The 25760-nt window shown below is 41.7% G+C and overlaps 1 protein-coding gene across 1 annotated transcript; it reads left to right on the plus strand.

The window, feature by feature from the left end:
• Positions 1–8178: 8178 nt before the first annotated feature.
• Positions 8179–16693, plus strand: LOC117497939. Its single transcript, XM_034149973.1, has 3 exons — positions 8179–8341; positions 9863–13312; positions 16227–16693. The coding sequence occupies exons 1-3, from the start codon at positions 8179–8181 to the stop codon at positions 16643–16645; spliced, it is 4032 nt and encodes a 1343-aa protein (XP_034005864.1). The 3' UTR covers positions 16646–16693.
• The last annotated feature ends 9067 nt before the right edge of the window (positions 16694–25760 follow it).

Consider the following 25760-nt stretch of genomic DNA (forward strand, 5'->3'; position numbering starts at 1 on the left):
ATTGTGTTTTCTGTCTTTGTATGGTACATCTATGAAAAAAGTTGAGTCGAATGCAGTGTTATACAACAAGACGAGTAAATGATCTTTGTTGTTGTGTTAAATTGTTCAATCCCATATTGATCAAATGCATAGGAGACATTGTTAGATAAGGTGTGATATCAAAGCAAACCAAAGACACAGAAATAGACAGACTGAGGGCACAGATGGATCAAGGATGAATCTTGGTTTTATTCATTAGCATACCATATAGCCTCAGTACTTCCAGCCTATGCAAAATCATCCAAACCAACAGATAATACATTTGTTTATTAGGATGTTCTGGTCAGCATCAAAGTGCCTTTTGATTAGACATGAGTATAGGCGTACATTAGTGCATTTGTCAGTCTTCACAGAGTCAAAACTTGCAGCTGTTACTTCCCTGTGGAGCCGGATTAGTATGAGATAAGACTCAGAAACACATTGGAGCTGAATTAATGATTGTTAATTTCAGGGCGATAAGAAAGGTAAATCATTAGATGCTGACGATATATTAGCCCTCACAATATAGTAAACTGTTCTACATGTCTTTAATGAGTTATGAGCTATAAATGTCAAATCACCAGAGCATGATGTGTGGGAACAATGGACCAAACAATCAACTAGGGCATAAATGTCTTATTAAAATGTTTATTACATTAAGGCTGATAAAAGCATAATTATCTCAAAGATAGTTAAGCTGCTCCAAGGAGGAAGTGAAGTTGGGAATTTGTTCTTATACAGTTTTCACCATGCCATATTTGCTGGTTTAAAGAGTATTCTGTCCAATTTGTATTTGTATTATGTCTTCATTTGATCATTCGCAACTGACTGGAGGTTTGCAAAATAACCAGGAAGCCAGTAGCTTGTGCCTCTTTTCTCGTTAACATGACTTCCAATACTTCCTGAAAAAGATGAAGGTTGTTGTCTGTCCTTAATTCTGAATATTACATATGAACCATGCCAATCACCAAAAAATATAGAAAGCATTAAAACAGTATTATAAAGAGAAGTCGAGCAATTCAATTGTGGGCCTCTGTGCACAGACAGTCAGAGTTGACTTCTTTAACCATTTTCCTCACAACTAACACATTCATCTCTAGTGTCACCTAGAAGTTTCTTTGACGCCAGCCATTGTTTTTAATATATTGCCACAATCAACCAAGACTCTTCTTATCATCTGGATTGAATACAGATTTCCATTTATTGCGCTATATAAAAAAAGTTTAACCTGTTTCCAAATGTCTGAATTATAGACTACACTCATTTCTCATTATTCTTGGTGTCTATCTACGCCGGGGTCCTGTGTCCTGGATCCTGAATCATGTGTCCTGGATCCGGAGTCCTGGATCCTTAGTCCTGAGTCCTGGATCCTATGTCCTGGATCCTCTATCCTGAGTTCTGGATTTGAGTCCTGGACTTCGAGTCGTGGCTGAACCTATCACTGTGGTCCTGCCTGATTCTCATCATACTACTTCCCTGATGGCTCCCACAGGATTGTTGACATCCTCGTGGATTCATCTTCTTATTATAGACACATGCATTTCCAAACATTTGGTCTACCTATGCTGTAAAATGTATTATCTCTTCGATTTACACAGGCATCTATTGCACGTCTGTCCGTCCTGGGAGAGGGATCCCTCCTCTGTTGCTCTCCCTGAGGTTTCTCCCATTTTCCCCTTTAAACTGTGGGTTTTTTCTCTGGAAGTTTTTCCTTGTACGATGTGAGGGTCTAAGGACAGAGGGTGTCGTATTGTCATACTGATATTCTGTACAAACTGTGAAGTCCACTGAGACAAATGTAACATTTGTGATATTGGGCTATATAAATAAACATTGATTGATTGATTGATTGATTGATTATTCAAAGAAATAAAATAATAGAGAGCAACATAAAAAACATATAATTTAAAAATAAGTTACATTAGTGTCATTTACTACCTTTTGTTAACATTAACATTGGTCTTCAAGGATCATGTGCACATTTTAGAGGATACACCATTATCATTTGCTTTTGTTAAAAATAATGCAAACATTTTACATTGCTGAAAAAACCCACAATAACTATCATAATAATTTGAGGTTGTATGAGTTGCATGTCTTATTGTTTCTATACGCAATGCAGAACCAAACCAGGCAAAACACACAGAAAAAGTATACAAATTACTCATACAATATAAACCCTTTTTCAGTTAAATACATTATTTGGTTTGTGTACAAGTTGTGTTAAGTAGCGTATTTTTATGTTTCTGACAGCCCTGTGATAAAAACTATTTCACCCTTCATTCATTGATATATTTATTGTTTATATACATAGTGCAAAGTTTACAGGGATCTGTGGCCTACACTGTACGGGGAATCCCGGCACGCTCATGGTTGCATCACAGAGATCAGAGGAGTCATTCAGAACATTTTGCTGCGGCCGACACCAGTTGCTCGACTGCTGAAATGTGACAGACTTCTGTTGATCTCTTTGCACTCAGTACTGGATTCAGTTCATACAGGGAGCTGCACCTGATATGTCTCGAGTGAGAGAGAAAATCTGACACTAGATCCAGCTCCAAAGGTTATACGAGACATTCTCTAGCAATACAAATAAAGAATATTGTTAAAGTACATCTTTACTGGTTGATATATTATGTTTGCTTGTGTAAAATAATGCATTACACTCTGAAGGCATAATGAGGTGGCCGCTCCTGTTAAGAGTATTTGGCAAAGGTGACATTTAGGATGACAGGGGAAATAAATGTGTCAAGGGTAGAGGACATGTAAAGATAGTACAGGCTCAGCTCATGTGCATACTGTTGTTTTCCCACTGTAGAAACATCAAACGACAAGTAAAGAGCCCAACAGAAGTCACTGATGGTACAAAAATAAAATGTTTTCTGCTGAAATTACTGTAATGCATGTAAAGGACATTGTAAAAGGACATCCTAGAGCCTGCATTATATTCAGGGCAGTTACTATAGGTACATAAATACTTATTTAATAAAAATATCCTGTCTGAGAGTTTATTTTATGAATCAGGAGGTCAGTCTCTACAATTTATTGTCCCTTATCAGCTGCATAGCCATTGTAATAATACACATATTGAGACGAGACAAGGTAACCAAAAAGTGGAGAAACACAACATAAGAAATGCATTTACTGAAATGCTGAGATTGGTGTTTGTGTGCCCTGTTAGGAAACGAAATAGTGCAAACCTATTGGCATTTCAAACGCTCCCAGTGCTCCCTGACCTACTTGCCGTTTGAGCAGATCAAAGATGGAGGGCAATGGCAGGGGCAAGCCAGTTTGTTATGAAGCCTAAACAAGGGAATAGATGGAAGCGGTTGTATAATTGTAAAAATGACACTGTTAAATAAGCACAGGGGCCTCTTAAGTGGACATTCCAATTTTAGCAATTCCTAAATCACCAGTAGAAGTCTTAATTACATATTTTAAGCGAACCCAATTTCAAGATTCTAAAAAAAAAACACATATTTTTCTCTTTTTTTCTCCACTCAATAAATACAATTTCTCATGTTCATACCTATTACATTAGTTTATTATTATACTCGCAGACTTTTAAAATGAAATGTGATACTGGATGTCGTGCTGCTATAAATGTAAAGCAGCCATTAAAACAGGCCATCCCTTTCCCCCCCGAGGGGCACATTTACACTACACTATTGACTCCTTGAGACAGCTCTATAAATAGCTCTGCATGCCTGTTTCCTGGGGCTCATGGCGAGGCCTTAATGACAGTCTGTTCACCCTCAAAGGGCAACATGTTCGCCATACTGCCATCTTGCGACAATCTCAAATGATCTCTTTAATGAACAGAGCCAGAAGTCATTAATGGAATCAGGTTGGTGTTGAAACACACCCTTGACACTGATGAAGTTCTTTGGCACCCACTTTTCTGGGACAAAGTGACACAGAGGTGTAGCTGTGATGATTCATGCTGCCACCGAGATGAAACGGCCAAGATGAAAAGGTAGATATAAAAGGACGGACGTGAAAGGTGGGTGTCTGCAGAGAGCTTACTGATTCTGTTAGTACTTCTGGTGTTTTTCAAAAATGAAACACCAGAGGCCTGTACTACGAAGCTGGATTTTCGCTTAGCCGGCTAACTTCAGGGAAATCTCTGGCTTTCCGGTCCTACGACGCTGGTTCTCTTTTTAGCAGGCTAGATTTCCATGGTAACTTATGCTGAGCGGCAAACCTGCTCCGGAGCAGGTTAGGTGGCAGGCTAAGAGATCAACTCAGTGAAAGCACTGCCTGCTGACCAATCAGAGCTCCGTGTGCGGAGTTTAAAGCGATCAATTCATATTACAGGATAGAGGAAATACAGAAAAACTGCCGTTGCAGGAAAGACGGCCGGCCAAAATCAACTGACTGTGTGAACGGGAAAATTAATAGAATATCCCCTCCCATCTTCAGAGCAATCTGACTATTATAATATTAGCGTTAAGAAAGCTTACTTAAATATCTGCCACGACATAAGTAACCGGATCAGAGTAACATTAAGTTCAGTCCGCGGCACTGTGAGTGCAGACGTCGATGTGTCCCATTATCATTCATATCATATCACATCATAATGTATCATATATTTCCTTATCTGAGTCAGCTGAGCCGTATCTGGCCGTGCAACACTCACAGTGTCACATACTGTATGCAGAAGTATTATTTTAAGCAACACATTAAGTTGATGAAACACTCGAGTCAAATTCTCCTAATTAAAGTCAGATCCACTCGTGTCTTGGACGGGGCAGTGATTTCATAAACCTGTTAATGTACGCATTCAAACACTTTTTCTTTTACCAGCTGTATTCACCTTGCAGGTGCAGCTATGTGGCTTTTATCCTGGATAAAGTGTTTAAGTCATGGATGTTTAAAGTTTAACTTCTTCATATTTGACTAATATTAAAGTTCACTTTTCATTCAGGAAGTATGACGCTGCGCTGTCAGTACGCTTGTCCGTGTTTGAGATTGGTCGAATGCTCCAAATACCACCCCTTTCATGTGAACGCGCACCTAACTAGATAGGACACGGCTGGCTTGAGCGATCCACTTGATAACCAGCGTCGTAGTACAGTTTAGCCAGAGCGCGTATGTTTTGGATTGGGCCAACCGGCTAACTCAAACATATCCAGGTTAGGTTGAACCAGCTTCGTAGTACAGGCCTCAGAACACATCAGCTGTTTACTATAATCACATTATTTCTTATGTGAGCACGTTATCAGGATCCTATCCAAAAATAGCACGTTTCAAACTGTTTTCATTGATTTCAGAAGAGATTTTCTGTATTTTCTTTTGTTCTACACTCTACATTAAAATGGGTTGTACTGAGTGATGTCATATATTTCTGTGCACCAATCAGGATTTAGCAACATTTAAATCATGATGATGAGTATTGCTGCCAATCAAATCTGATCAAACTAAACCTACAGACTCATGAAGAAGCAAATTACATTTGTTGGTTTTATGCAACAATTATATGAGTTATTGTTGATGTTACATAAACTTTGTATTTTTCAAAGAAACATTGCATAGTTTGGATACACAAGGGAGAAAAAGAACGATAAATCATCTCTGGATAACATCAAACAGGACAAACTCTACATGACCTTCCAGATTTAGCATCTGTTCAGATTTCTCAAGAGAAAAAAGAAAATCGGTGAGAAAAACCTCTCGCTTGTTTGAAGGAAACTGGTTTGGCAGAGCTAAATGCTACAACGTGTTTCCGTCAATGGTGAGATGAAGGAGTCTGTCATCTGCTGTAACAAGACACAGTTTCACATTTTGAAGGTAGAGATTGGTATCTCAAGAGAAATGGTGCAGCAGTTGAAAAGCTATGACAAGTGTGAGATTGGATCAATCAATCAATCAATCAACCAACATCTTTATTAATCCCGCAAGGGGCAATTGGTTATGAGCAGCAGCTTATGTCATGTACACAGGCAGGAACACCTGGAGAAGTAAAGAGGAATGGTTTGAGCCAATGAATGGCCCTGATTATGTGTTATGTAACCACTCAAAGAGGTGAGGGAGGCTACGAGGGTGAGGAAACTAAATACAGCAGCATGACGGGGGGTGTAGAAAGAACCAGACTAAACAGAATGTGAGAGATGGACGAATCAGTAGGTATGTACAGAAAAGGTGAGACAGGAGCTGAGGACTCTGGGAGATGTTTATCGAGTCCCACTGTGTGTGTGTGTGTGTGTGTGTGTGTGTGTGTGTGTGTGTGTGTGTGTGTGTGTGTGTGTGTGTGTGTGTGTGTGTGTGTGTGTGTGTGTGTGTGTGTGTGTGTGTGTGTGTGTGTGTGTGTGTGTGTGTGTGTGTGTGTGTGTGTGTGTGTGTGTGTTAGGGGAGGGGTGAGGGACGTGACCTTGGAAAGATATTGTTATAAGGTTGTAGCTCCCTCCAGTAATGACACGAGGCTGAGGTCTTGATTTAAATACGGGGTTTATTTTGTGGGACCTATTCCAACCCGTGAGAACTGGGTTGTAAGACAAAAAATATATGAAAGGTCAACAATAAATAAATATGGAATAAATGCATGTCATCACTGTTAATGCCGCTAAATAAAACAATAAACGGCACACATATCCCACACAGCATGTAGCACAAGCTAACAATAGCATGTAGCAAAAGCTAGCGCATAGCATACATACATACATATAACCTGCAGCTCAACCACACACATTTAGACAAACAACCAGCACAAAAACGTACCTCGTAGGCTGCTTGTCATCTAGAGGGGCTGATATCTTTAACTGCATTTTTCCCTTAGTTTCCTTACATTTTCTTTACATTCTGCGTTGCTCTGCAGTTCTATCAAGTGCGACGATTAAACAAACAGGTGTAACACAAAACACCGCAGATTAGTTCCGCCTCTATTAATGTTGCACATAAAAGGTAGGAACCAAAAATACAACGTTGAACAAAATAAACAACAGAGAGTGAAGACAGTTACACTCCCACCAAATCACTTGTGATTTCCATAAACATTTTTAGAAAACCAATATACATTAAAGTGGACCTATCATGCTATATTTAAATGATATATAGGGCCATACCTATATAAGGTATATTTATACGTTTCTGTTTTCAAAATACCAAACAGATCATGCATTTTAGCCATGCCTCATTTCGCTCTATGTGCTGGTTGCAACCTGGTCTCACCAGAATGCGTGACTCCACCACGACTCCTTAACACTAGAGATGGGCGAGTCCTGATTCATCCGGATCATTAACCCGGATCCTAGAAATGAGCTGGTCGTGACGAGTCTCCCCTCTCCATTAACCCGAGTCCTTGAGTCCCACACTTGGTGTGACGTACAAATTAAAACTATAAATTGCGTCACTCGCTACTCTCTTTATAACATGTAAAATCACATTACAACGTACCCCAGTCCATCTACCTACCCTTTAGCAAGTATACAGGATAGCTGCCTGCCAGAAGTTATCGTTTGGCTCAGGGGAGGGGACGCGGATCAGTGAAACTTCCTGTAGACTCGTGGGGACTCAGAGGAGCCGACGGCTCCTAACCGTAATAGCATAGCAGATCCAGCGATCCATACTCGTCATGTGCACGAGCATAGCCCCTCCTCCAGCACCCGCGCTATATTATGCACGAGTCAACAGCAGACTCGCAGATTCGCAGATTCGCAAATCCTGACTCGCTGCAACACACAGCGGATCAGACTCGTGCGGACTCGGAGCCGTAACCATATAGCAGCAGATCCAGAGATCCAGCAGACTCGTCGTCATGCACGAGTCAACAGCAGACTCACATTCGCAAATCCTGACTCACTGTGCAACACACAGCAGAGCAGACTCGTGCGGACTCGGAGCCGTAACCATATAGCAGCAGATCCAGAGATCCAGCAGACTCGTCGTCATGCACGAGTCAACAGCAGACTCACATTCGCAAATCCTGACTCACTGTGCAACACACAGCAGAGCAGACTCGTGCGGACTCGGAGCCGTATATAGCAGCAGATCCAGAGATCCAGCAGACTCGTCCTCATGCACGAGTCAACAGCAGACTCAGATTTGCCAAATCGCAAAATAACCCTTTTTTTTGTGATCAACATTTTTTATTAAAGCAAAATATATAGTATAGTATATATAGTATAAAGGATAAAGGTATCCTTCGCAGAAAGGGAGGCAGCCATGATGAGGCAGAAAGCAGAGGTGGAGGCAGCCATGATGAGGCAGAAAGCAGAGGTGGAGGCAAACCTTTATGTTTTGAAGCTGGAAAGTAAAGCTGTGGCCGCATCTAAAGAGGCAGCCATATTTGAAGCAGCTGCAGCAGATTTGGAAGAAGGACATCTTGGTGAGTTACAGGATTTAGCTCAGGAGGATCCAGCAAGACGCACAACAGAATACATTGATAAACATTCATTTTTACAAAACACTCACCAACAGTTTCAAGACGTGGAAACACAGAAACTCACTTCTCACAACAACGGACAGCAGGGCATTAATTGGCCACACAAGGGTGCAGATGAGCAAAACCCCACTGAGGACCTACACTATGCATCGCTTCCTGTCTCTCCAGCATTCGTTCCAAATAACTACTCAGCTCCAACTCCTCATACTCCTGATCTTGCTCAGTATCTCGTGAGAAAAGAGATGGTGAGTTCTGGGCTCCTTGCCTTTGATGATCGTCCAGAAAATTACTGGGCATGGAAATCATAATTCCAAGCAGTTACAAGGGAGCTGTATCTGTCTGACCACGAAGAGCTCAACCTCCTTGTCAGACCGGAGTCAGCAGCACATGCAAAGCGGATAAGGTCAGTGCACGTTCATAACCCCACAGCAGGTGTCAATATGATATGGCAGCGCTTAGAGGAATGTTATGGATGCCCAGAGGTGATCGAAAATGCCCTTCTAAAACGAATAGAGACATTTCCAACCACCTCAAACAAAGACATCCACCAGCTCAGAGAGCTAGGTGACTTGCTACTGGAGATAGATGCCGCTAAACCTGGTGGATTACTGCCTGGCCTAGCATATTTGGACACTGCAAGAGGTGTTAATCCAATAGTGGAAAAGCTTCCTTACAGCCTACGAGAGCGCTGGGTAACGCAAGGCTCCAGGTATAAGGAAGATTATCTTGTGCCTTTCCCACCTTTCAGCTTCTTTGTGAAATGTGTATGTGCCCAGGCAAAGATCAGAAATGATCCAAGTTTTACATTCAGTCTCTCCTCTTCCCAAAGTGACATTAGAGTGGATAGAACACCTAAATACACTCCGAGAACAGCTGTTTCAGTTAGGAAAACTGAAGTGACTGCTTCTGCCTCACAGTCTAGCTCAGCTATCAAGACAGAAGAGCCAGACAAACAATGCCCAGTGCATAACAAGCCTCATCCACTGTCAAAATGCCGTTGGTTTCGAGGAAGACACCTTGATGAGAGAATAACCTATTTAAAGGAGAAATCCATCTGCTTTTGATGTTGTGAATCCACAAAGCATATTGCCAAAGATTGCGAGGCAACACTTAAATGCAAGGAGTGCGAAAGTGACAAACATACCTCAGCCATGCATCCTGGTCCAGCTCCTTGGTCGTTTGGTATGTTCAGACCTGAGAATGAGCAAAGCGGTGAGTCTGGAGGACAAAGGCCACCTGAAGTAACTTCCATGTGTACAGAAATCTGCTGTGGTGCTCCCAAGCCCAGATCATGCTCGAAAATCTGCTTGGTGAATGTATACCAGGCTGATTATCCCAACAAGTCACACAGAGTGTATGCAGTGCTGGATGATCAAAGTAATCGGTCGTTAGCAAAATCACAATTCTTCGATCTGTTTGGCTTGAATGGCAATGCATCTCCCTATACTCTAACAACATGCTCAGGCAAAGTGGAGACAGCAGGAAGAAAAGCATGCAACATTATAGTGGAGTCACTTGATGGGAAAACTAAAGCAGCACTCCCTCCTCTGTTGGAATGTAACAACTTGCCTGACGACAGGTCAGAGATTCCCACTCCGGAGATCACACAGTATTTTCCACACCTCAGGCAAGTGACTGACAAGATTCCTCCCCTCGACACCAATGCTCCTATTCTCCTTCTGCTCGGAAGAGACATTCTGCGTCTACATAAGGTGCGTGAACAGTGTAACGGGCCTCACAACTCCCCCTACGCCCAGCGCCTTGACCTTGGCTGGGTCATAGTTGGAGAAATATGCCTGGATGGGACTCACAATTCAAACAATGTCAACGTCTACAAGACCCATGTCCTTCAAAATGGACGCCCATCCTTTCTTAAGCCGTGCACGAACAGCATTCAGGTGAAGGAAAGGTTAAATGGTCCAGCCAAGCATCATCTTCCAGCCCCATCTCACAGCCTGGAAAACGTCCTTAATGGAAGTTTAGATTGTATAGGAGAAAGTGTGTTTCGAAAAACACCTGATGACGACAAACCAGCCCTGTCTGTGGATGACAAGGTCTTTCTCCGAATCATGGAAAACGAGGTGTATATGGATGATGAAAACCACTGGGTGGCACCACTGCCCTTTCGCTTCCCCCGCAAGCCCCTTCCTAATAACAGGGAACATGCCTTGCAGCGTCTTTCCTCTCTCCAGCGCTCATTCAGAAGGAGACCAGACATGAAAGAGCATTTATTTGACTTCATGCAGAAGGTCATTGACAACCACCAAGCCGAGCCAGCTCCACAACTGCAGCATGGACAAGAGTGCTGGTATTTGCCTACATTCGGTATTTACCACCCGCAAAAACCAGGGAAAATAAGAGTGGTTTTTGATTCCAGCTCTCAGTACAAAGGAGTGTCATTGAACGACGTTCTCCTCAGTGGACCCAACCTCAACAACACTCTAATTGGGGTCCTACTGAGATTCAGAAGGGAGCAAATAGCTGTCACAGCTGACGTAGAACAGATGTTCTATTGTTTCAAGGTCACACAGGACCATCGCAACTTCCTGCGGTTTGTGTGGCACAGAGACAACGACCCAGATAACGAGATTGTTGACTACTGGATGACAGTGCACGTGTTTGGGAACAGTCCATCACCAGCAGTAGCAACATACGGGCTGAGAAAGGCTGCAGAGCAAGGGGAAACTGAACATGGCACAGACTCAAAGGAGTTTGTATTCAGGAACTTTTATGTCGATGATGGACTAATTTCAGTGTCAAAAGAAGATGAAGCCATTGATCTGCTACAGCGAACCAAGAGCCTACTGGCTGAGTCCAATTTGAGGCTTCGCAAAATAGCTTCAAACAGTGCCAGGGTCATGGAGGCCTTTCCTCTTGAAGAACGAACAAGCGACTTTAAAGATCTGGATTTGGGAGCCGACCCTTTGCCTCTCCAACGGAGTCTGGGCATAAGCTGGGAACTCAATAATGACAGTTTCACCTTTAAAGTTTCACAGGACATTAAACCGTTCACTCGTCGAGGCATACTGTCCACTGTGAACAGTCTCTTTGATCCCCTGGGCAAGGCTTTGGTAAGAGAACTTTCTTCAGAGCAGTACGAGTGGGACGTCCCACTCCCACCAGAGAAGGAAGCTCAGTGGAAAGCTTGGACTGACTCCTTAACTGAGCTGGAACAGATTCAAGTACCAAGACCATATACCCCGGTCTCAATGTCATCTTGCAAACGAACAGAACTTTGTGTTTTCTCAGACGCTTCTACAAGGGCAATTGCTGCCGTAGCATACCTACGTGTTCTTGACTCTGATGGGAAATGGCATGTAGGCTTTGTGATGAGCAAATCAAAGCTAGCACCTTACCCATTGCACACCATACCTCGCCTGGAGCTGTGTGGGGCAGTGTTGGCGGTTGAACTGGCAGAACTAATCAAGTCTGAGATTGACTTGGAGTTGAAGGCAGTCAGGTTCTTCACGGACAGTCGCGTTGTTCTTGGCTACATCTACAACAATTCAAGGCGGTTCTACACCTACGTAGCTAACAGAGTAGCTCGCATAAGGAACAGTACTAACCCAGAACAGTGGCTCTATGTGAAAACTGAAGTGAACCCTGCTGACCACGGAACAAGGCCAATACCAGCAGCTTGTCTGATGTCATCCAGTTGGTTCTTTGGCCCTCAATTTCTCCGTCAGACAGATACAGAGCAAGAAAATAAGACTGAATCATTTGAACTTGTGCAACCAGAGACTGATAAAGAAATGTATCCTCAAGTTATCTCTCTTGCAACCAAGGTCACAGAGCAGAGTCTCGAATCACAACGGTTCAAACATTTCTCTACTTGGAAGGCTCTAGTAAGAGGTATGGCAACACTCATTCATGTAGCCAAGTCCTATTCCAGCAAGTCTCACACTGTAGAGTGCAATGGATGGCATCACTGCAAACAGTCACACACCTCAGAGCTCTCTCAGGCCAAAACAATCATCTTGAAGGCAGTGCAGCAGGATGTTTACAAGAACGAGGTGGACTGCGCAACTCAGGGCATTAATGTTCATAGCCACAGCTCTCTTGTGAAACTGGACCCATTTCTTGACAAGGATGGATTGCTGAGAGTTGGGGGTCGCATCCATAAAGCCCAATTGGAAGACCAAGAGAAACATCCACTCATCCTGCCAGCCAGTCATCATGTTGCCACTCTCTTAGTCCGACACTATCATGATCAAGCAGCTCACCAAGGTCGCCATTTAACAGAGGGCGCACTGCGCACTGCCGGTGTCTGGATAGTAGGAGGGAAGAGGCTCATTTCGAGTATAATATTCAAATGTGTCATCTGCAGGAAGTTGAGAGGCAAGTTTGAGGTTCAGAAAATGTCCGATCTGCCTGCTGACAGACTGTCCATGGATCCACCTTTTACACATGTAGGGCTTGATGTCTTTGGTCCATGGAGTGTGATAACTCGTCGCACAAGAGGTGGTGCTGCTGAGAGTAAAAGATGGGCAGTCATTTTCACATGTCTCAGTATGAGAGCTGTTCACTTGGAGGTTATTGAAACCATGTCCACCTCAAGTTTCATTAATGCCTTGAGGCGCTTCCTGTCGATTCGTGGACCTGTCAAACACCTCAGGTCAGACAGAGGCACAAACTTTATTGGAGCATGCAGAGAGCTTCAGATAAACACGGACGATCCTGAGATCAAGGACTATCTGCAAGACCATGGTTGTACATGGATATTTAACGCACCTCATTCCTCACATATGGGTGGAGCTTGGGAGAGGATGATTGGTGTGGCTCGACGGGTCCTTGATGCACTGCTGTTGAAGAATAAGGATAAACTGACCCATGAAGTCCTGGCCACTTTGATGGCTGAAGTTATGGCCATCATGAACGCCAGGCCTCTGGTTCCCATCTCTTATGATACAGACAGTGGCGGCCGGTGTTTTTTTTTTGGTGGGGCTCTTGACGTACCGTAAGTGACCTACCCGGGGGGTCCGGGGGGTTTCCCCCCCGAAATTTTTTTTCAAGAAATGACCCCTTAAATGATGACTTCTGGTGATGTTAGAGGGGGGGGGGAAAGGAGAAATCGAGGCTTAAAAATATGAGAAGACTGATCAATACCTCCATAATCTTCAGTGTGGAAAATATTATTTATCAACCTGAACATCTACTACTTTACCAGGAATTTGTGTTCTCAGAACTGGTCTGTTTTTTTCTTTCTTAAAACTGTTCATGTTTTATGAACCAACACCTTCACCAAGTAGCTTTACAGTGAACTGCATGTGAGATATAAAATTAATAGCATCTTTTCAGTAGCATTAATTATAAATATTTAAGTGGTTCAATACAAGTCACTACAGCATTTCAAACTGAACTGTGAATAAATGCAATTTAAAAAAAATAACCACAGCACAAAATGTCATAAATTGTGTTTTTTCTTTGTTTCTCTGAGGATTATTTACAAACAGGCTTATTTACATATAGCAATAACTCAGAAATGAAAAAGCTACATCGTCTAACACGAACAACCAGTTAGCATAATGATAATATATGTGTTATGTACAATGTAACTGGCAAGGCTAGAGCAAGAAAGAACATAAAGTTTGCAAAAGGTTTAAATAACTTCAAGTATCTGTCTTCAGATTACGTGGAGGTTTTAGTCCGATGGGAAGCAGATTTTAAGCGACACCGAAGATAAACCAAAAATGTGGTGGAGCTGCAAACCGTGTAGTGTTGCTGGGACAGAACAGGAGCTATAACCGTTGGAAAATACATCACAGACAATGCAACAAACGTGGAGACAGAACAATCACTTCTGTGATAAATGCCCACTTATTAATAAACTTCTAACAACCATGGGAAACCTCCTCTCTACATATAAAGTGATATCCAAGCATGGGAAACAAAAGACAGCATTTACCTGTTTGCATCCAGCTAGCCAAGCCTTTCTTGTGTACCAGCTACTTGTGAAGCCTCGTGTATAAATGTTGTCTTTTTCACGAGATTGCTGCGATATATTCAAATCGGGTTGGTCCGGTGCAAGGTCTTTAACCTGTTCCACTCTGAGCCTGTTTTTCAGGTCTCAGGCTCGAAAATGACATTCCCAGAACAAATGACCATATCTTCCCTTCTAAAAGGGTTAAATTAATAATCTTTTCTCAAAGTAATGATAAACCTGTGAGTTGGATGTAGAAGTGTCAGAATCAATATAAATGTTTTTTATTTTAAAGAAAATTCAGATTTTACATAGTAAAAAACTGTAAATTATAGTGTCCGTCCAAAAATTATTTTTTACAGATAGTGAAAACTACCCTTGGATGATGGGTTAGTAGACTAAAAGCTTTAGGAATCCAAAGTACAACATATAATAAGTACCCTGTATCAAGATTGATGCAAAACAAGTGAAATTTGACCTTTTTAGAGAGATTTAGCCAAAAACTGGGCCATCTGGGGTCATTTGGGTGGATTTGACCTATCTCTGGCCCCCCTTGCTCGATCTGGTTGGTTGACATACCCTTGTGACCGTTAGAGCCAATAGAATCGAAGGAGGATACCTACATAGACACACATTGTAAAGAAAAAATGTTGCCGCTTCGCGTGTGGAAAGCGAAACTAAACTGGAGGAATGTCTCCTTCTGGAGTTTGGAAACTAAAACGCAGTTGTATTGCTTATGGATTATCAGAAATAATTTCAAAGAAGGCACAGACACATAGGATGAACCTATGGATTAACTGCAGCATCGTTTTTTTATCGTTTTAATGCCATTGAAGACCACTTTTGACCAAGGTAAGCCATATTTATATGTTTAGCTTCTTGGCTCCACATGTGATGATGTACGCTTTCGTTGATAGCGTCGCGAATGTTTATCACTGAGTGTTGAGGTGGGCACCGTTAGATTCAGTGTCTCCAGGACACCAAAAAATAGTGTTTGGTTGTGCATCTAGGATAAGTAATAAGGGAGTTCTGAGTGAGTTTATGTGCCTTTGTCGGTCCCGTTTTTTCGATCGAGGCTAATTCAGAGGCTGAGTGCTAGCATTGTGGGTTTTTTTTGAAAAAAAAAATTAAAAAGATCAGTTAGCTGAGTTTCTTCCCGTTACATGGATATAACACATTCATAGTTTTATTCAATATTAAGATTCCTTAGACGTTGTTTCCTGCAAATGACGTGTTTATCCGCCCGGTACCGGGGGGAAGGCGTGAAACAGGTTAAGCAACAATTTATCTGCCAAACTTCTCCTTTCGAAAGGATTGGAGATTAGCTCTTGAACAGAATTAGCCGGGGACCGAGGTCCGGAGACTCCACCTGCACACGAAGCCATCCTCATCAACTACTGCGTCAACCGGATACGAGTCACTGTCCAAACTACTCACAGACTGCACTGGGCGCTGACATTGGCGCCCGGTGACCGTCATCTTTGACGACGCTGATTGGCTGAAATTATATTTTCGCGGCATAGTTTACACGTTACAGATAGCAACAGTCAGCTGCTGGTGGCTGCTGCTGCACTGGTTGAAGGCTCCTCTCTTAGCGCCCAGACGAGAGAAGGTGCATGGGCAAGGCCAGGCAGGAAACATGTGACTTATCAGTAACTTTAGACATCGTAACACAATTTTAAACGAGATTTTATTGTAGATTATACATTTTACTGATACCAATTATATAATATTTACCTTGTTCATTAAAAATAAAAATAAAAACATATATATTTTTTTAAACATATTTTTTGTTTTTTATTTTAATTTTAATTATTATTTATTTTTATTTTTTTCAATATGGGAAGAGGTGGGGCGGCGCCCCTAGCGCCCCTAGCGCCCCTATGGACCGGCCGCCACTGGATACAGACCTTCCTGAGATACTCTCACCTGCTACTCTTCTAACCCAGAAGGCGAGTGTGACACCCACACCCCCGGGGGACTTTGAACTGGATCACCTATGTAAGGTACAGTGGCGCCAGGTCCAGAGCTTGGCGAACTCCTTCTGGAAACGGTGGAAGCAGGAGTATCTGGCAACTCCTCAGCCTCGGAGGAAGTGGACCGAGGAGCAGCCTAATCTCCAGGACGGTGACGTTGTTTTGTTAAAGGACGTTCAAGCACAACGTAATGACTGGCCTCTTGGTCTGATAGTAAAGGCCATTCCAAGTTCGGACTGCAAGGTGCGAAAGGTCATGGTGAAGACCTTAGGTCAAGGGACAGCTAAAAGGTACCTTAGGCCCATCAGCGATGTGGTGTTACTGATACCAAGGGTAAAAAGATGTAAATAGTGGTAAAAAGATTTACCAAGCGGGGAGTGTTCTGACACCATAGTGTATTGGCACCCCCTAGTGGCAAAAGTCGGTACTTTAGCTTTAAGGCACCAAATAGCGTGACTCTCCTTCTTGTGTTTTAGTTTACACAGCAAAGCCATACAGAGCACATCGTAGCTCAGTTCTATGCCACAGATCATTTGTTTTAATCCTTGGAGTAGATCTGTCTGTAAGTATACAAACTTACCTGTGTGCCAAGTTATGTGTTTCTAAAATGTGGTTTAATTGATTGTGTGGTTTCAATGTTTAAGATAAGCTAAGCTAACTAGCTGCTAAGCTAACGGACATAGCTCATTCTTAGCATAGGCTGTTGATTATACTGCACTCTATTTGCATTATGTTGCACATGTATTATTTCAATTGTGTAACTTGTGTTGTATTTTTCTGTTTATTCTTGCAGTTTTACAATTTCAAGCCTCAGTAAATGGTCAACTCAACAACTGTCTTCTGAGTCTTTGTTCGCTATCTGTTAACCTATGCAGTGCGATGCATACGTAAGGGCAGAATAAAATGAGTTAGTTTTTAAGGAAGGCCAGAGCTTCAGCTGTGTCAAATAGATTGTTCCCTTTAGTTAACATTATTTAAAAGATAATTATATTCCTATTTGATCATGTCCCCTTTATTGTATTACGGACGCAGAGAGCAATGTGAGCGTCCATTCCCATTGGATAACGGAGGATTTTACACCCGGAAGTAAGTATTCTCCTTACTGTCGATTGATTTTACAGTGATATCTGCACTACTCATCAACTCAAAAACACCAGATTATCCTTGTTAATTACACAACATTGATTGGTTTAAATTGTGTATAATGCTTTTGTAATTTTCCCCTTCGATTCGGAGAAACAAATATTTGTTCAGAGTTTAGGATGGCCGAAGACACTACACTACCCAGAATCCTCAGCTATTGTTCCGCTTTGCCTCAAGCTCTGTGATTGGTTGACCTCCAACTGCATTCCATATGAAAAAAACGTTTCGTAAAAGATCAAATCATACTTTATTCAGCAGTGCTTGCTTTACTCTTTGAAAGTCATCACATGAATGCATTGTAATGAATGGTTTGGCTGCATTAAACATTACACATCTGTCGTAGTTCTTTATTTATCTACAGAGATCAGGGTTGCGGTCGAATACTCCATAAAAAACAGCTCCTAAGTTCTAACCCTATCGTCTATTCCTTGACCTCGGAGTGAAACGTCATGGGGTTAAGGGATAGTGGATAGGAGAATTCAAAAGGATTTAGGAGAAGAGACTGCGGTACTTTAGAGAATCCGACTGCACTTTCACTATCCGACGTGTTTATGATGCGCCAGCGGAGGTCATAAATGTGCGTCTGCTGCTGTGGGGAAACTATGGAAACTACAGTTTTCTATACAGCGGACTACAACATGGATGTTTAATAAGAACGAGGGACTACTGTAAACTCATCTAGAGACTCTGCACCGTGCTCTGATGCTGTTGTTTTATGCTTTATGAACGTGGACAACAGAGAAACATATTCTTCATGACCAAAGTTGGAATTGAAATAAAAAAGGAAAGTGAAACTTATGCTCGTCACCCTCTCCCTCCGGTCCACATTAATACAAATGATCCCAATACGTATGATTGTATGAAAATATCTTAAAATCAATACAAATGTATTTATTATAAACGTTAGTCCTTAACATCTATCACTGTGTATATCACCATTCAAACATATTTTAAAAGTTGAACAAACCCCACACAGCTCAGTAAAGACTGTGAAATGTTGACTTTATTTGATCATTTCAGTAAAAACTAACGTTCATATTTCTCTTTTTGATTATAATACTGATGAACGTTCAAAACAAAGCACTTTGGCAACTTACCACATACGTTTTAAAATGCTTAATAAGCACCGTAACTTTCATGATATCATTTCTCGTTCATAATCGGTTGTTTCCGTGAACGGCCGACTGTTGTGTGACGGCAAATGCTGCGGCCGCAAGGCATTGTGAGGCAGCATGTTCTCCTCTCCTTTAGGTTAGGGAGGTCCAGTGGTTCCTAAGCTAAAGGAGGTTATAAAGGAAGATTGAAACCTCCTTTCCTTTTAATTTAGAGAATTCGAACGGCACTTATCATGGCTGCCACTGAGGGACTTCCGGGTCATTTCACTCCGTTAGGAAGGTTCCTAAGCTAAATGGACTATTCGACCGCAACCCGGGCCTCAGAATAGACCGGAAACTATTCTTTTACCGTTCTATTTTAATTTCACAATAAAGTTAGTAGTAATAATTTGTTTTGATATTATTGTTTTTTATTAACTACTAGACCGCTGGGTCATGTTAAAGCTCCCATGTCATGCTTTTCCGGTTATTACCCGTCCCCTTGTGTGTTATGAAGGTTTTTATGCATGTAAACGGTGTGCAGAGTCAAAACCCTCAAAGTACACCCTGTAGCGAGTAAAACTCTAACACAGAAAATACCTCCCCAAAACGCCTCGTTGGAGATACGTCACTGCCCATTTGATTCTTCCGGGTACCGCCTGATGTCATGCGGTACCCGGAACGAAATGGACCAATCCCGAAGAGCTATGGCCACACCAGCAGCGGCGTGTTCCTCCTCCAGAGGTTCGAAGAACCGGCATTTCACAGACGAAAGCTTCCAAAACATTGCCCAGTTTGAGGCCGGATATGCACAGCTTGTTTGGACCGTTTGGAGCAGGGGAAGATCTGGGTATACAACCTGTAAGTTTGCATTGTTATTTGTGTATTTATCAAACAAGACTGTTTAAATGTGTAAACTGTGTTGGACTGCTAAGCCATTGACACAGTGCTAACTGTGCTAACTAAGTTGCTAGAGTTTCCATATATCAACTCTAATATCAGCAGATGGCCTTGCATACATGTATCTCATAGCAGGAGAATGTCTGCATTCACACACACGGAATACTCATACAGTATACTGTACTGTGATTTACCGTACATTGTGACCGTACATATACTGCATGTAGCTAACGAGGCTAGCTGTATGCTAGCGCAAAACAATGTATTCATGCAAGTTACATTGTATGGCAGGGTTGCCAACTCTCACGCATCTGGCGTGTGACACACGCTTTCACTCTCAATCTCACGCTCTCACGCTGCCCAAACTATTCTCACGCCAAAAACAAGAATACCGAAGACTAGAAATGGTTTTGAAAACTTTTGTCACGTAGTGATCATCTTCTCAATAAAACATCTTTGATAATGTCTTCTGGCCAATCAGAATCACGATAACGGCGTGGTGTTGTTGCAGGAAGTCCCGACGGAGAATACTTTTGCGGTAGTACATCTCTATACATCGATACAACATTACGTGTTGATAGAAATCAACACGTAATGAAATAAGACCCCACGGTTTGATGATTGATAGGTGTGTGGGCTGTCTTTCATTTTGACACACAGAACAATGGGGGCTATCCACCCTTATCCACAATGTAAAGTAATTCACACAGCCTCTTCCCTCTTCTCTCTGTGAGGAGCAGCAGGTTCAGCTTTCAGAACAAAGTAACAAAAAACTAAAATTAATTAATTTGTTTAAATATGTCGTGTAGTAATAGATTTATTTATTTTTCTTCTCAAGAGAGTACCAGAATGTGTATTTTATGTTAGTATTTCAAAAAATCTCCTGGGGGAGAATCCCCCCAGACCCCCCTGCAGGGGTTGGGTCTTCAGCATGTCAACTCTTTCACCTGTGGGGAAATTGCAGGATTGGCTCCAGGTCGCCCTTTTTATTTACTGCAAGACAAATGTGCCTTTTTATTTCATACAGTTCAATTTGGATTGAGACAGGGAAATGATCTAAACCTCACGCGTGGCGTTTCACTGTCGGGGGGAGCGTGTATGTAATTACATTGCAAATACTGACTTGAGCCCCACCACTGTATGGGTTAGCCCTACCATAGATTACCCAACAAAAATACTCTGGAGCCGCAACTGCCGACCCGTATTGCGCATGCGCAGATCTAAAATCCAGTAGAAATGATAAAAAAGTAAAAGTCTGCTGCTTATTGTTCTACTAGGCCAAAATAAAGTCAAAGAGTATATGAGATTGAGAGTGTGTTAATTAATATATTTGGCAGTTTGGAGTAAGTCTGTAGATTTGTTTGTGTGTGTGCATTTTTATTTATCGTACGATAAGTCAATTAATTGCTTATCGCGACAGGCACACAATAAAACAGTGGAAACAAACATGTTTGACTTTCATTAGTGAATAAAACTGTGTGCCCTTTATAGTCTGTGTCCATTATTGTGTATTTGTATATATTGTATATATATCCTATATGCTAAGGTCCCGCTGCTGACACGATAGCAGTCATTTCGTGCGCATATGTGTAATTAAACCGAATTAAACCCATGATATCAAAATCTCACTCCAGCCAGGTACCCAAAGTTGGCAACCCTGTTGTATGGTAGCAGAATACCCGTATACGATTGCAATTATAAACACGTTATTGCTAGCCTATTATGAACCACTAGCTTTTGTTCATAGTAGTTTTATTACACTGCATTATAGTTGCCTTTCCTCCAAGCTAACGTTCATATCGTGTTAGCTACCAAGGTAAACAAAGCTAGGTTAGCATATTAGCAGGCAAGCTGTTCATTACACAACTACTACTAACGAATCTAAAACAACTAAGTTTCTCTAATATTTTGTGATTTGCATTTGATTTCGTCCAGCCAGATCCTGGCGGACAATCCATGACGTGCTAAAAGGCACTTCTACTACTACTGAGGCGTCGTGCTAAAAGGCACCGCACCGGCTGTGCGCAGGCAAGATGCAAGGAGGAGGAATGGATGATATACCGTGTATATATGTATATTTATGTTCATTTTGTACATTTCTAAAAATAAAGTTTAATGGAAATACTTAGTAGGCCTATCCTTTCTTCCCTGAATTCATATATAGCAAACCATGATTTGATTTCTCATCAAACAGTAGTAGTTTATAACGGGTAAAAATAACTTACTCTTTGTTATGAGCGGCTCGTAGGCCACAAAGACAAGGAGACATACAGGAGTTTACAAAACCACGGCACATTTATTGTGGTAAATGCAGAGATAGGTGGTTGAGAGGATCGCAGAGTTAGTCTTCCTGCAGCCGCTTTGGAGAGAGACTGGGGCCGTAGTGTCCGGAGGTGTCCGTGATCGTGCTGATTAGCCTCTTCAGCTCCACCCCATCGTAAGACAAAGGCCCTGGGGCCGTCACACTCTTCTATAACAACAGTTAAAAATATATATGTATATAAAATATACGGCTGTGCCGACGCCATGATAAGACTGATGTTACGCTGAGAGCAGCCGGGAAAAGCACTGTTAGACATGGGCGCAGCCTCTCTGGTGGTTGACTAATCAGAACGAGTGGCCGAGCTGACCAATCGGAGCACACTAGGCTCACAGGGAGGGGGGGGCAAGAGCTCCAACGAGTCGTTTAGTGGAGAAAGTGAATACTGCTGAATACACATGCTTGACAGAGATGCTGTATGCGAAACCAATGTGAGTTTGGAAAATTGCACAGTATAAATCTATTTTAGTATACCTCAACAATGTAATTATGATCAGTGGAAATGGCCATGACATGGGCCCTTTAAGACCATCTTTTCTGTGTTGCTGTGGGTTTTTTACATCGCTTTTGTGTTACAAATATCAAAACAATAACAGAATATATCCGTCGTAAACTAAACCAGAAACAGCAGTATATTTTGTAGATTGTGTTGCTTTTTAATGACTGTTTTAAAATGCCTTTTTCTTAATGTCTTTCATTTTTGTAAAGCACTTTTGAATGTGTTATATTTGATGAAAACATTTACATATTAAGAGTACATACTCTTAATATAGTGGGAAAGTGGAAGGTCAATGATATAAATAATATAGAATAGAAAATATCAAGAAGATACTGTAAGTGATCTCTACAATAAAACAGTTTAGTGCCTGATAGGAGGATGTGCAAAACAGACAAAATAATAAGGCTTTATTTAAACATTAAAGAATACTTTAGGTTAAGGTCTTCTTTTAAATAAGAAAAAAGCTTTGGGGGTATCTACAGATATTAAGCCTGACAAAGTACTTAACGTCTAATATATTGCATGGTTTGTTTTGGAACTTGACAATCAACTTTCCTGCAATGTTAACTATGTTGAAGCACTTATTTTAACTGATATTATACATATTAATTATACTCTTATAAGATGTATGTAGATAGTATAAGAAATGTGCAGAATATGTTTAATGGTGGAGGTACACAGATATCGATAGATGTCTTGTAATGCACTGTTGATGAACCTGTGACCCAAGTTTTTCATTCATTGCATAACTACACCGTAGTTGTGTATATGATATGTCAATAAACCTTAGAAAATCTTGAAATCTTGAAAGGGATGTGCAAAATAGCCATTATATACAGTTTTTAATTAACTATTAGTAGAGAATAACGAGTAATGAATATGCTTTATAGGGATCTGCAGATAAATATTTAGTCTTCTCAAGCACCCACTACCAAATATCTCGCCTGATTGTTGGCTGAATTCACTGAATTTTACTCAGGTGTAACTAAAGTCTGATTTAAGGGTTGTTTATATTTCACATCATTAATCCAAATCTGTAAAGTAACTAAAATAAATGTAGTGGAGTAAAAATACCAGGTTAACCTTAAAGAAAGCCCTCAGGATTATAAAAGACCCCCATCACCCCAGCCACAAACTGTTCTGTCTGCTGCCGTCTGGCAGGCGGTACCGCAGCATCCGGACTAAAACCACCAGACTCAGGGACAGTTTCATCCCCCAGGCCATAAGACTATTAAACACCTGAATTTAGAAACAACATCCATAACATTCATCTGGCTGCTACTTAGAAATTATTTATCTAATATATCATATTCCAATCACTTGTATATAGACTCGTATTGCACTATTTCACTTTTTACTATTTTACTATTTTTCTTTTTGTATTTACTTGCACTATTTGTTCTGTGTAGCCGATCTGTTTTATTGTGTTGCACTGTTGGAGGAGCCTGTGACCTAAGGGGGGGGGGGGTAGGAAACGTTCTAAGCACATGGTGTAGTCCCATAGCTGAGGATTCTGGGTAGTGTAGTGTCTTCTGCCATCCACACACTCCGAAAAAATATTTGTTTCTCCGAATCGAAAGGGGAAAATACAAAAGCATTGTACACAATTTAAACCAATCAATGTTGTGTAATTAACAAGGATAATCTGGTGTTTTTGAGTTGATGAGTAGTGCAGATATCACTGTAAATAAAATCAATCGACAGTAAGGAGAATACTTACTTCCGGGTGTAAAATCCTCCGTTATCCAATGGGAATGGACGCTCAGCTCTTTGGGTCCGTAATACAATAAAGGGGACTTTATAGGAATAGGAATATAATTATCTTTTAAATAACGTTAACTAAAGGGAACAATTTATTTGACACAGCTGAAGCTCTGGCCTTCCTTAAAAACTAACTCATTTAATAAAAATCACAGTTGTATTACACACAATGCACTGTTTTTTGAGAACAAAAATTGGTGAATAATGCACCATAATACATTCTGACGAAAAATAAAAATTATTATGAATACAAATAAAATAAAAGAAGCCTCTCGTGAGTTACTACAAGCTATAAAGTAGATTTTAAAAACGTTTTATAGAATAAAAGCTCAATGCTGGACGTTGTAGAAATGCGTGTGTGCACCACGACAAAGGAGCCTCATTCACTTTACATTGGGGTTGTTTGCGTGGTGCAGACACGTAAATGTAGCAAAGTTCGTGACTCCACCACGCACTGCGGTGTTAAGGAGTCGTGGTGGAGTCACGCATTCTGGTGAGACCAGCTTGGCTGTTTGCTGTCTACGGGTCTGATTCTGCTGACCACGCCCCACTGCAGGAGAGGGGAGACGTGCTCTGATCAGCTGCTGGGCTGTCAGAAGAGGGGGAGAAAAAGAGATCTCCGTCCTCCGTGTTTTATTATATAGAGTCGTTATTAATTTGTTTTAAAGCTCAATAAATAACAAAGAAGACCTTTGACCGGCATTTTTCTAATTTTGTCCGGAAGATTTAAACTTTAACGGACATCTTGACCGGCGAAAGAAACTGAAACTGAAACTCTGCCGCACGGTCCCCTCGTTCCTTGGAAGAGGCGGAGAGGTGGGTGTTTGTCATCTGCTGGTGGACTAACCGGAGAGAATTACAGTGTTTGCCTCGACGGGAAGGGATTGGATTGAATTAAAGCAGCGGGAGCAAACACTTGCCTCGGGGAGGGAGAAAAAAAGCCACAGCGGAGAATAAACAGAAGGGTAACCATGGTAACTATGGGCGGGAAGTCTTCTTCGCTGCTTTTGTGGCAGACTACAGCGCCACTTACAGTCCTGGCATATGTACTACAGCGTCTCCAGCGCTTTCGAGCGGCAATGGCCGGCCGTGGCCCAACCCCACATTCCCCTGATAGGTGGAGAGTTGGCCCAATAGCCGTAGCGCCACTTCTGTGACGACATAGAAGTGTTCAAATCTGGATCAGTCTGTATCAGATCCGTTGCAGCCCCTTTTGTAGAGATTTGGGTATGGAGGAAAATAGAGAGGGTTGTGTTTTCTGACACTTGGTGAGTTCCCTGGAACACCGGGGACACATATTCATGTATAAAAGACGTACAAAAGTGCATTTTGCATGATAGGTCCCCTTTAATGTAAAACTAACTATTTCGTTGTAGACCTATTAAGTGCAAAGTGTGAGTGAGAGTAACTGTTCAGAGTCTTAGCCTGCTTCCAACAACAACACCGTCTTGTGAATAGGCCTTTCGAGGTAGACAGGTTTAGTGAGGCGCTTTCCCTTTCCATCCAGGGTAGAGTCGCTGATAAGCAGCTTGAGCCTTCTCACTCTTCCATCCCCTCCTGGGTACACTTCCACAACCCTGGCCCGCTTCCATTGGCCACGTGGTATAGTGTTGTCTTGCAGAATGACAATGTCATTTATCTTGACGTTTCTGCGGTCCTTGATCCACTTTGGTCTTTATTGGAGATTAAGGAGGTACACCTTATGATGGGGAAGGCACCTTATTTCTTGAGAGAGTGTTGCTTCTTGAA

The sequence above is a fragment of the Trematomus bernacchii genome, unplaced genomic scaffold, assembly GCF_902827165.1.
Source record: "Trematomus bernacchii unplaced genomic scaffold, fTreBer1.1, whole genome shotgun sequence".
NCBI classification, from domain to species: domain Eukaryota; kingdom Metazoa; phylum Chordata; class Actinopteri; order Perciformes; family Nototheniidae; genus Trematomus; species Trematomus bernacchii.

Coding starts and splice junctions, on each gene's coding strand:
- LOC117497939 (XM_034149973.1), top strand. CDS start 8,179: ATGATGAGGCAGAAAGCAGAGGTGGAGGCAGCCATGATGAGGCAGAAA. Junction 8,342..9,862: donor TTTGGAAGAAGGACATCTTG/GTGAGTTACAGG, acceptor CAACATGCTCAG/GCAAAGTGGAGACAGCAGGA. Junction 13,313..16,226: donor CATCTCTTATGATACAGACA/GTGGCGGCCGGT, acceptor CACTGGATACAG/ACCTTCCTGAGATACTCTCA.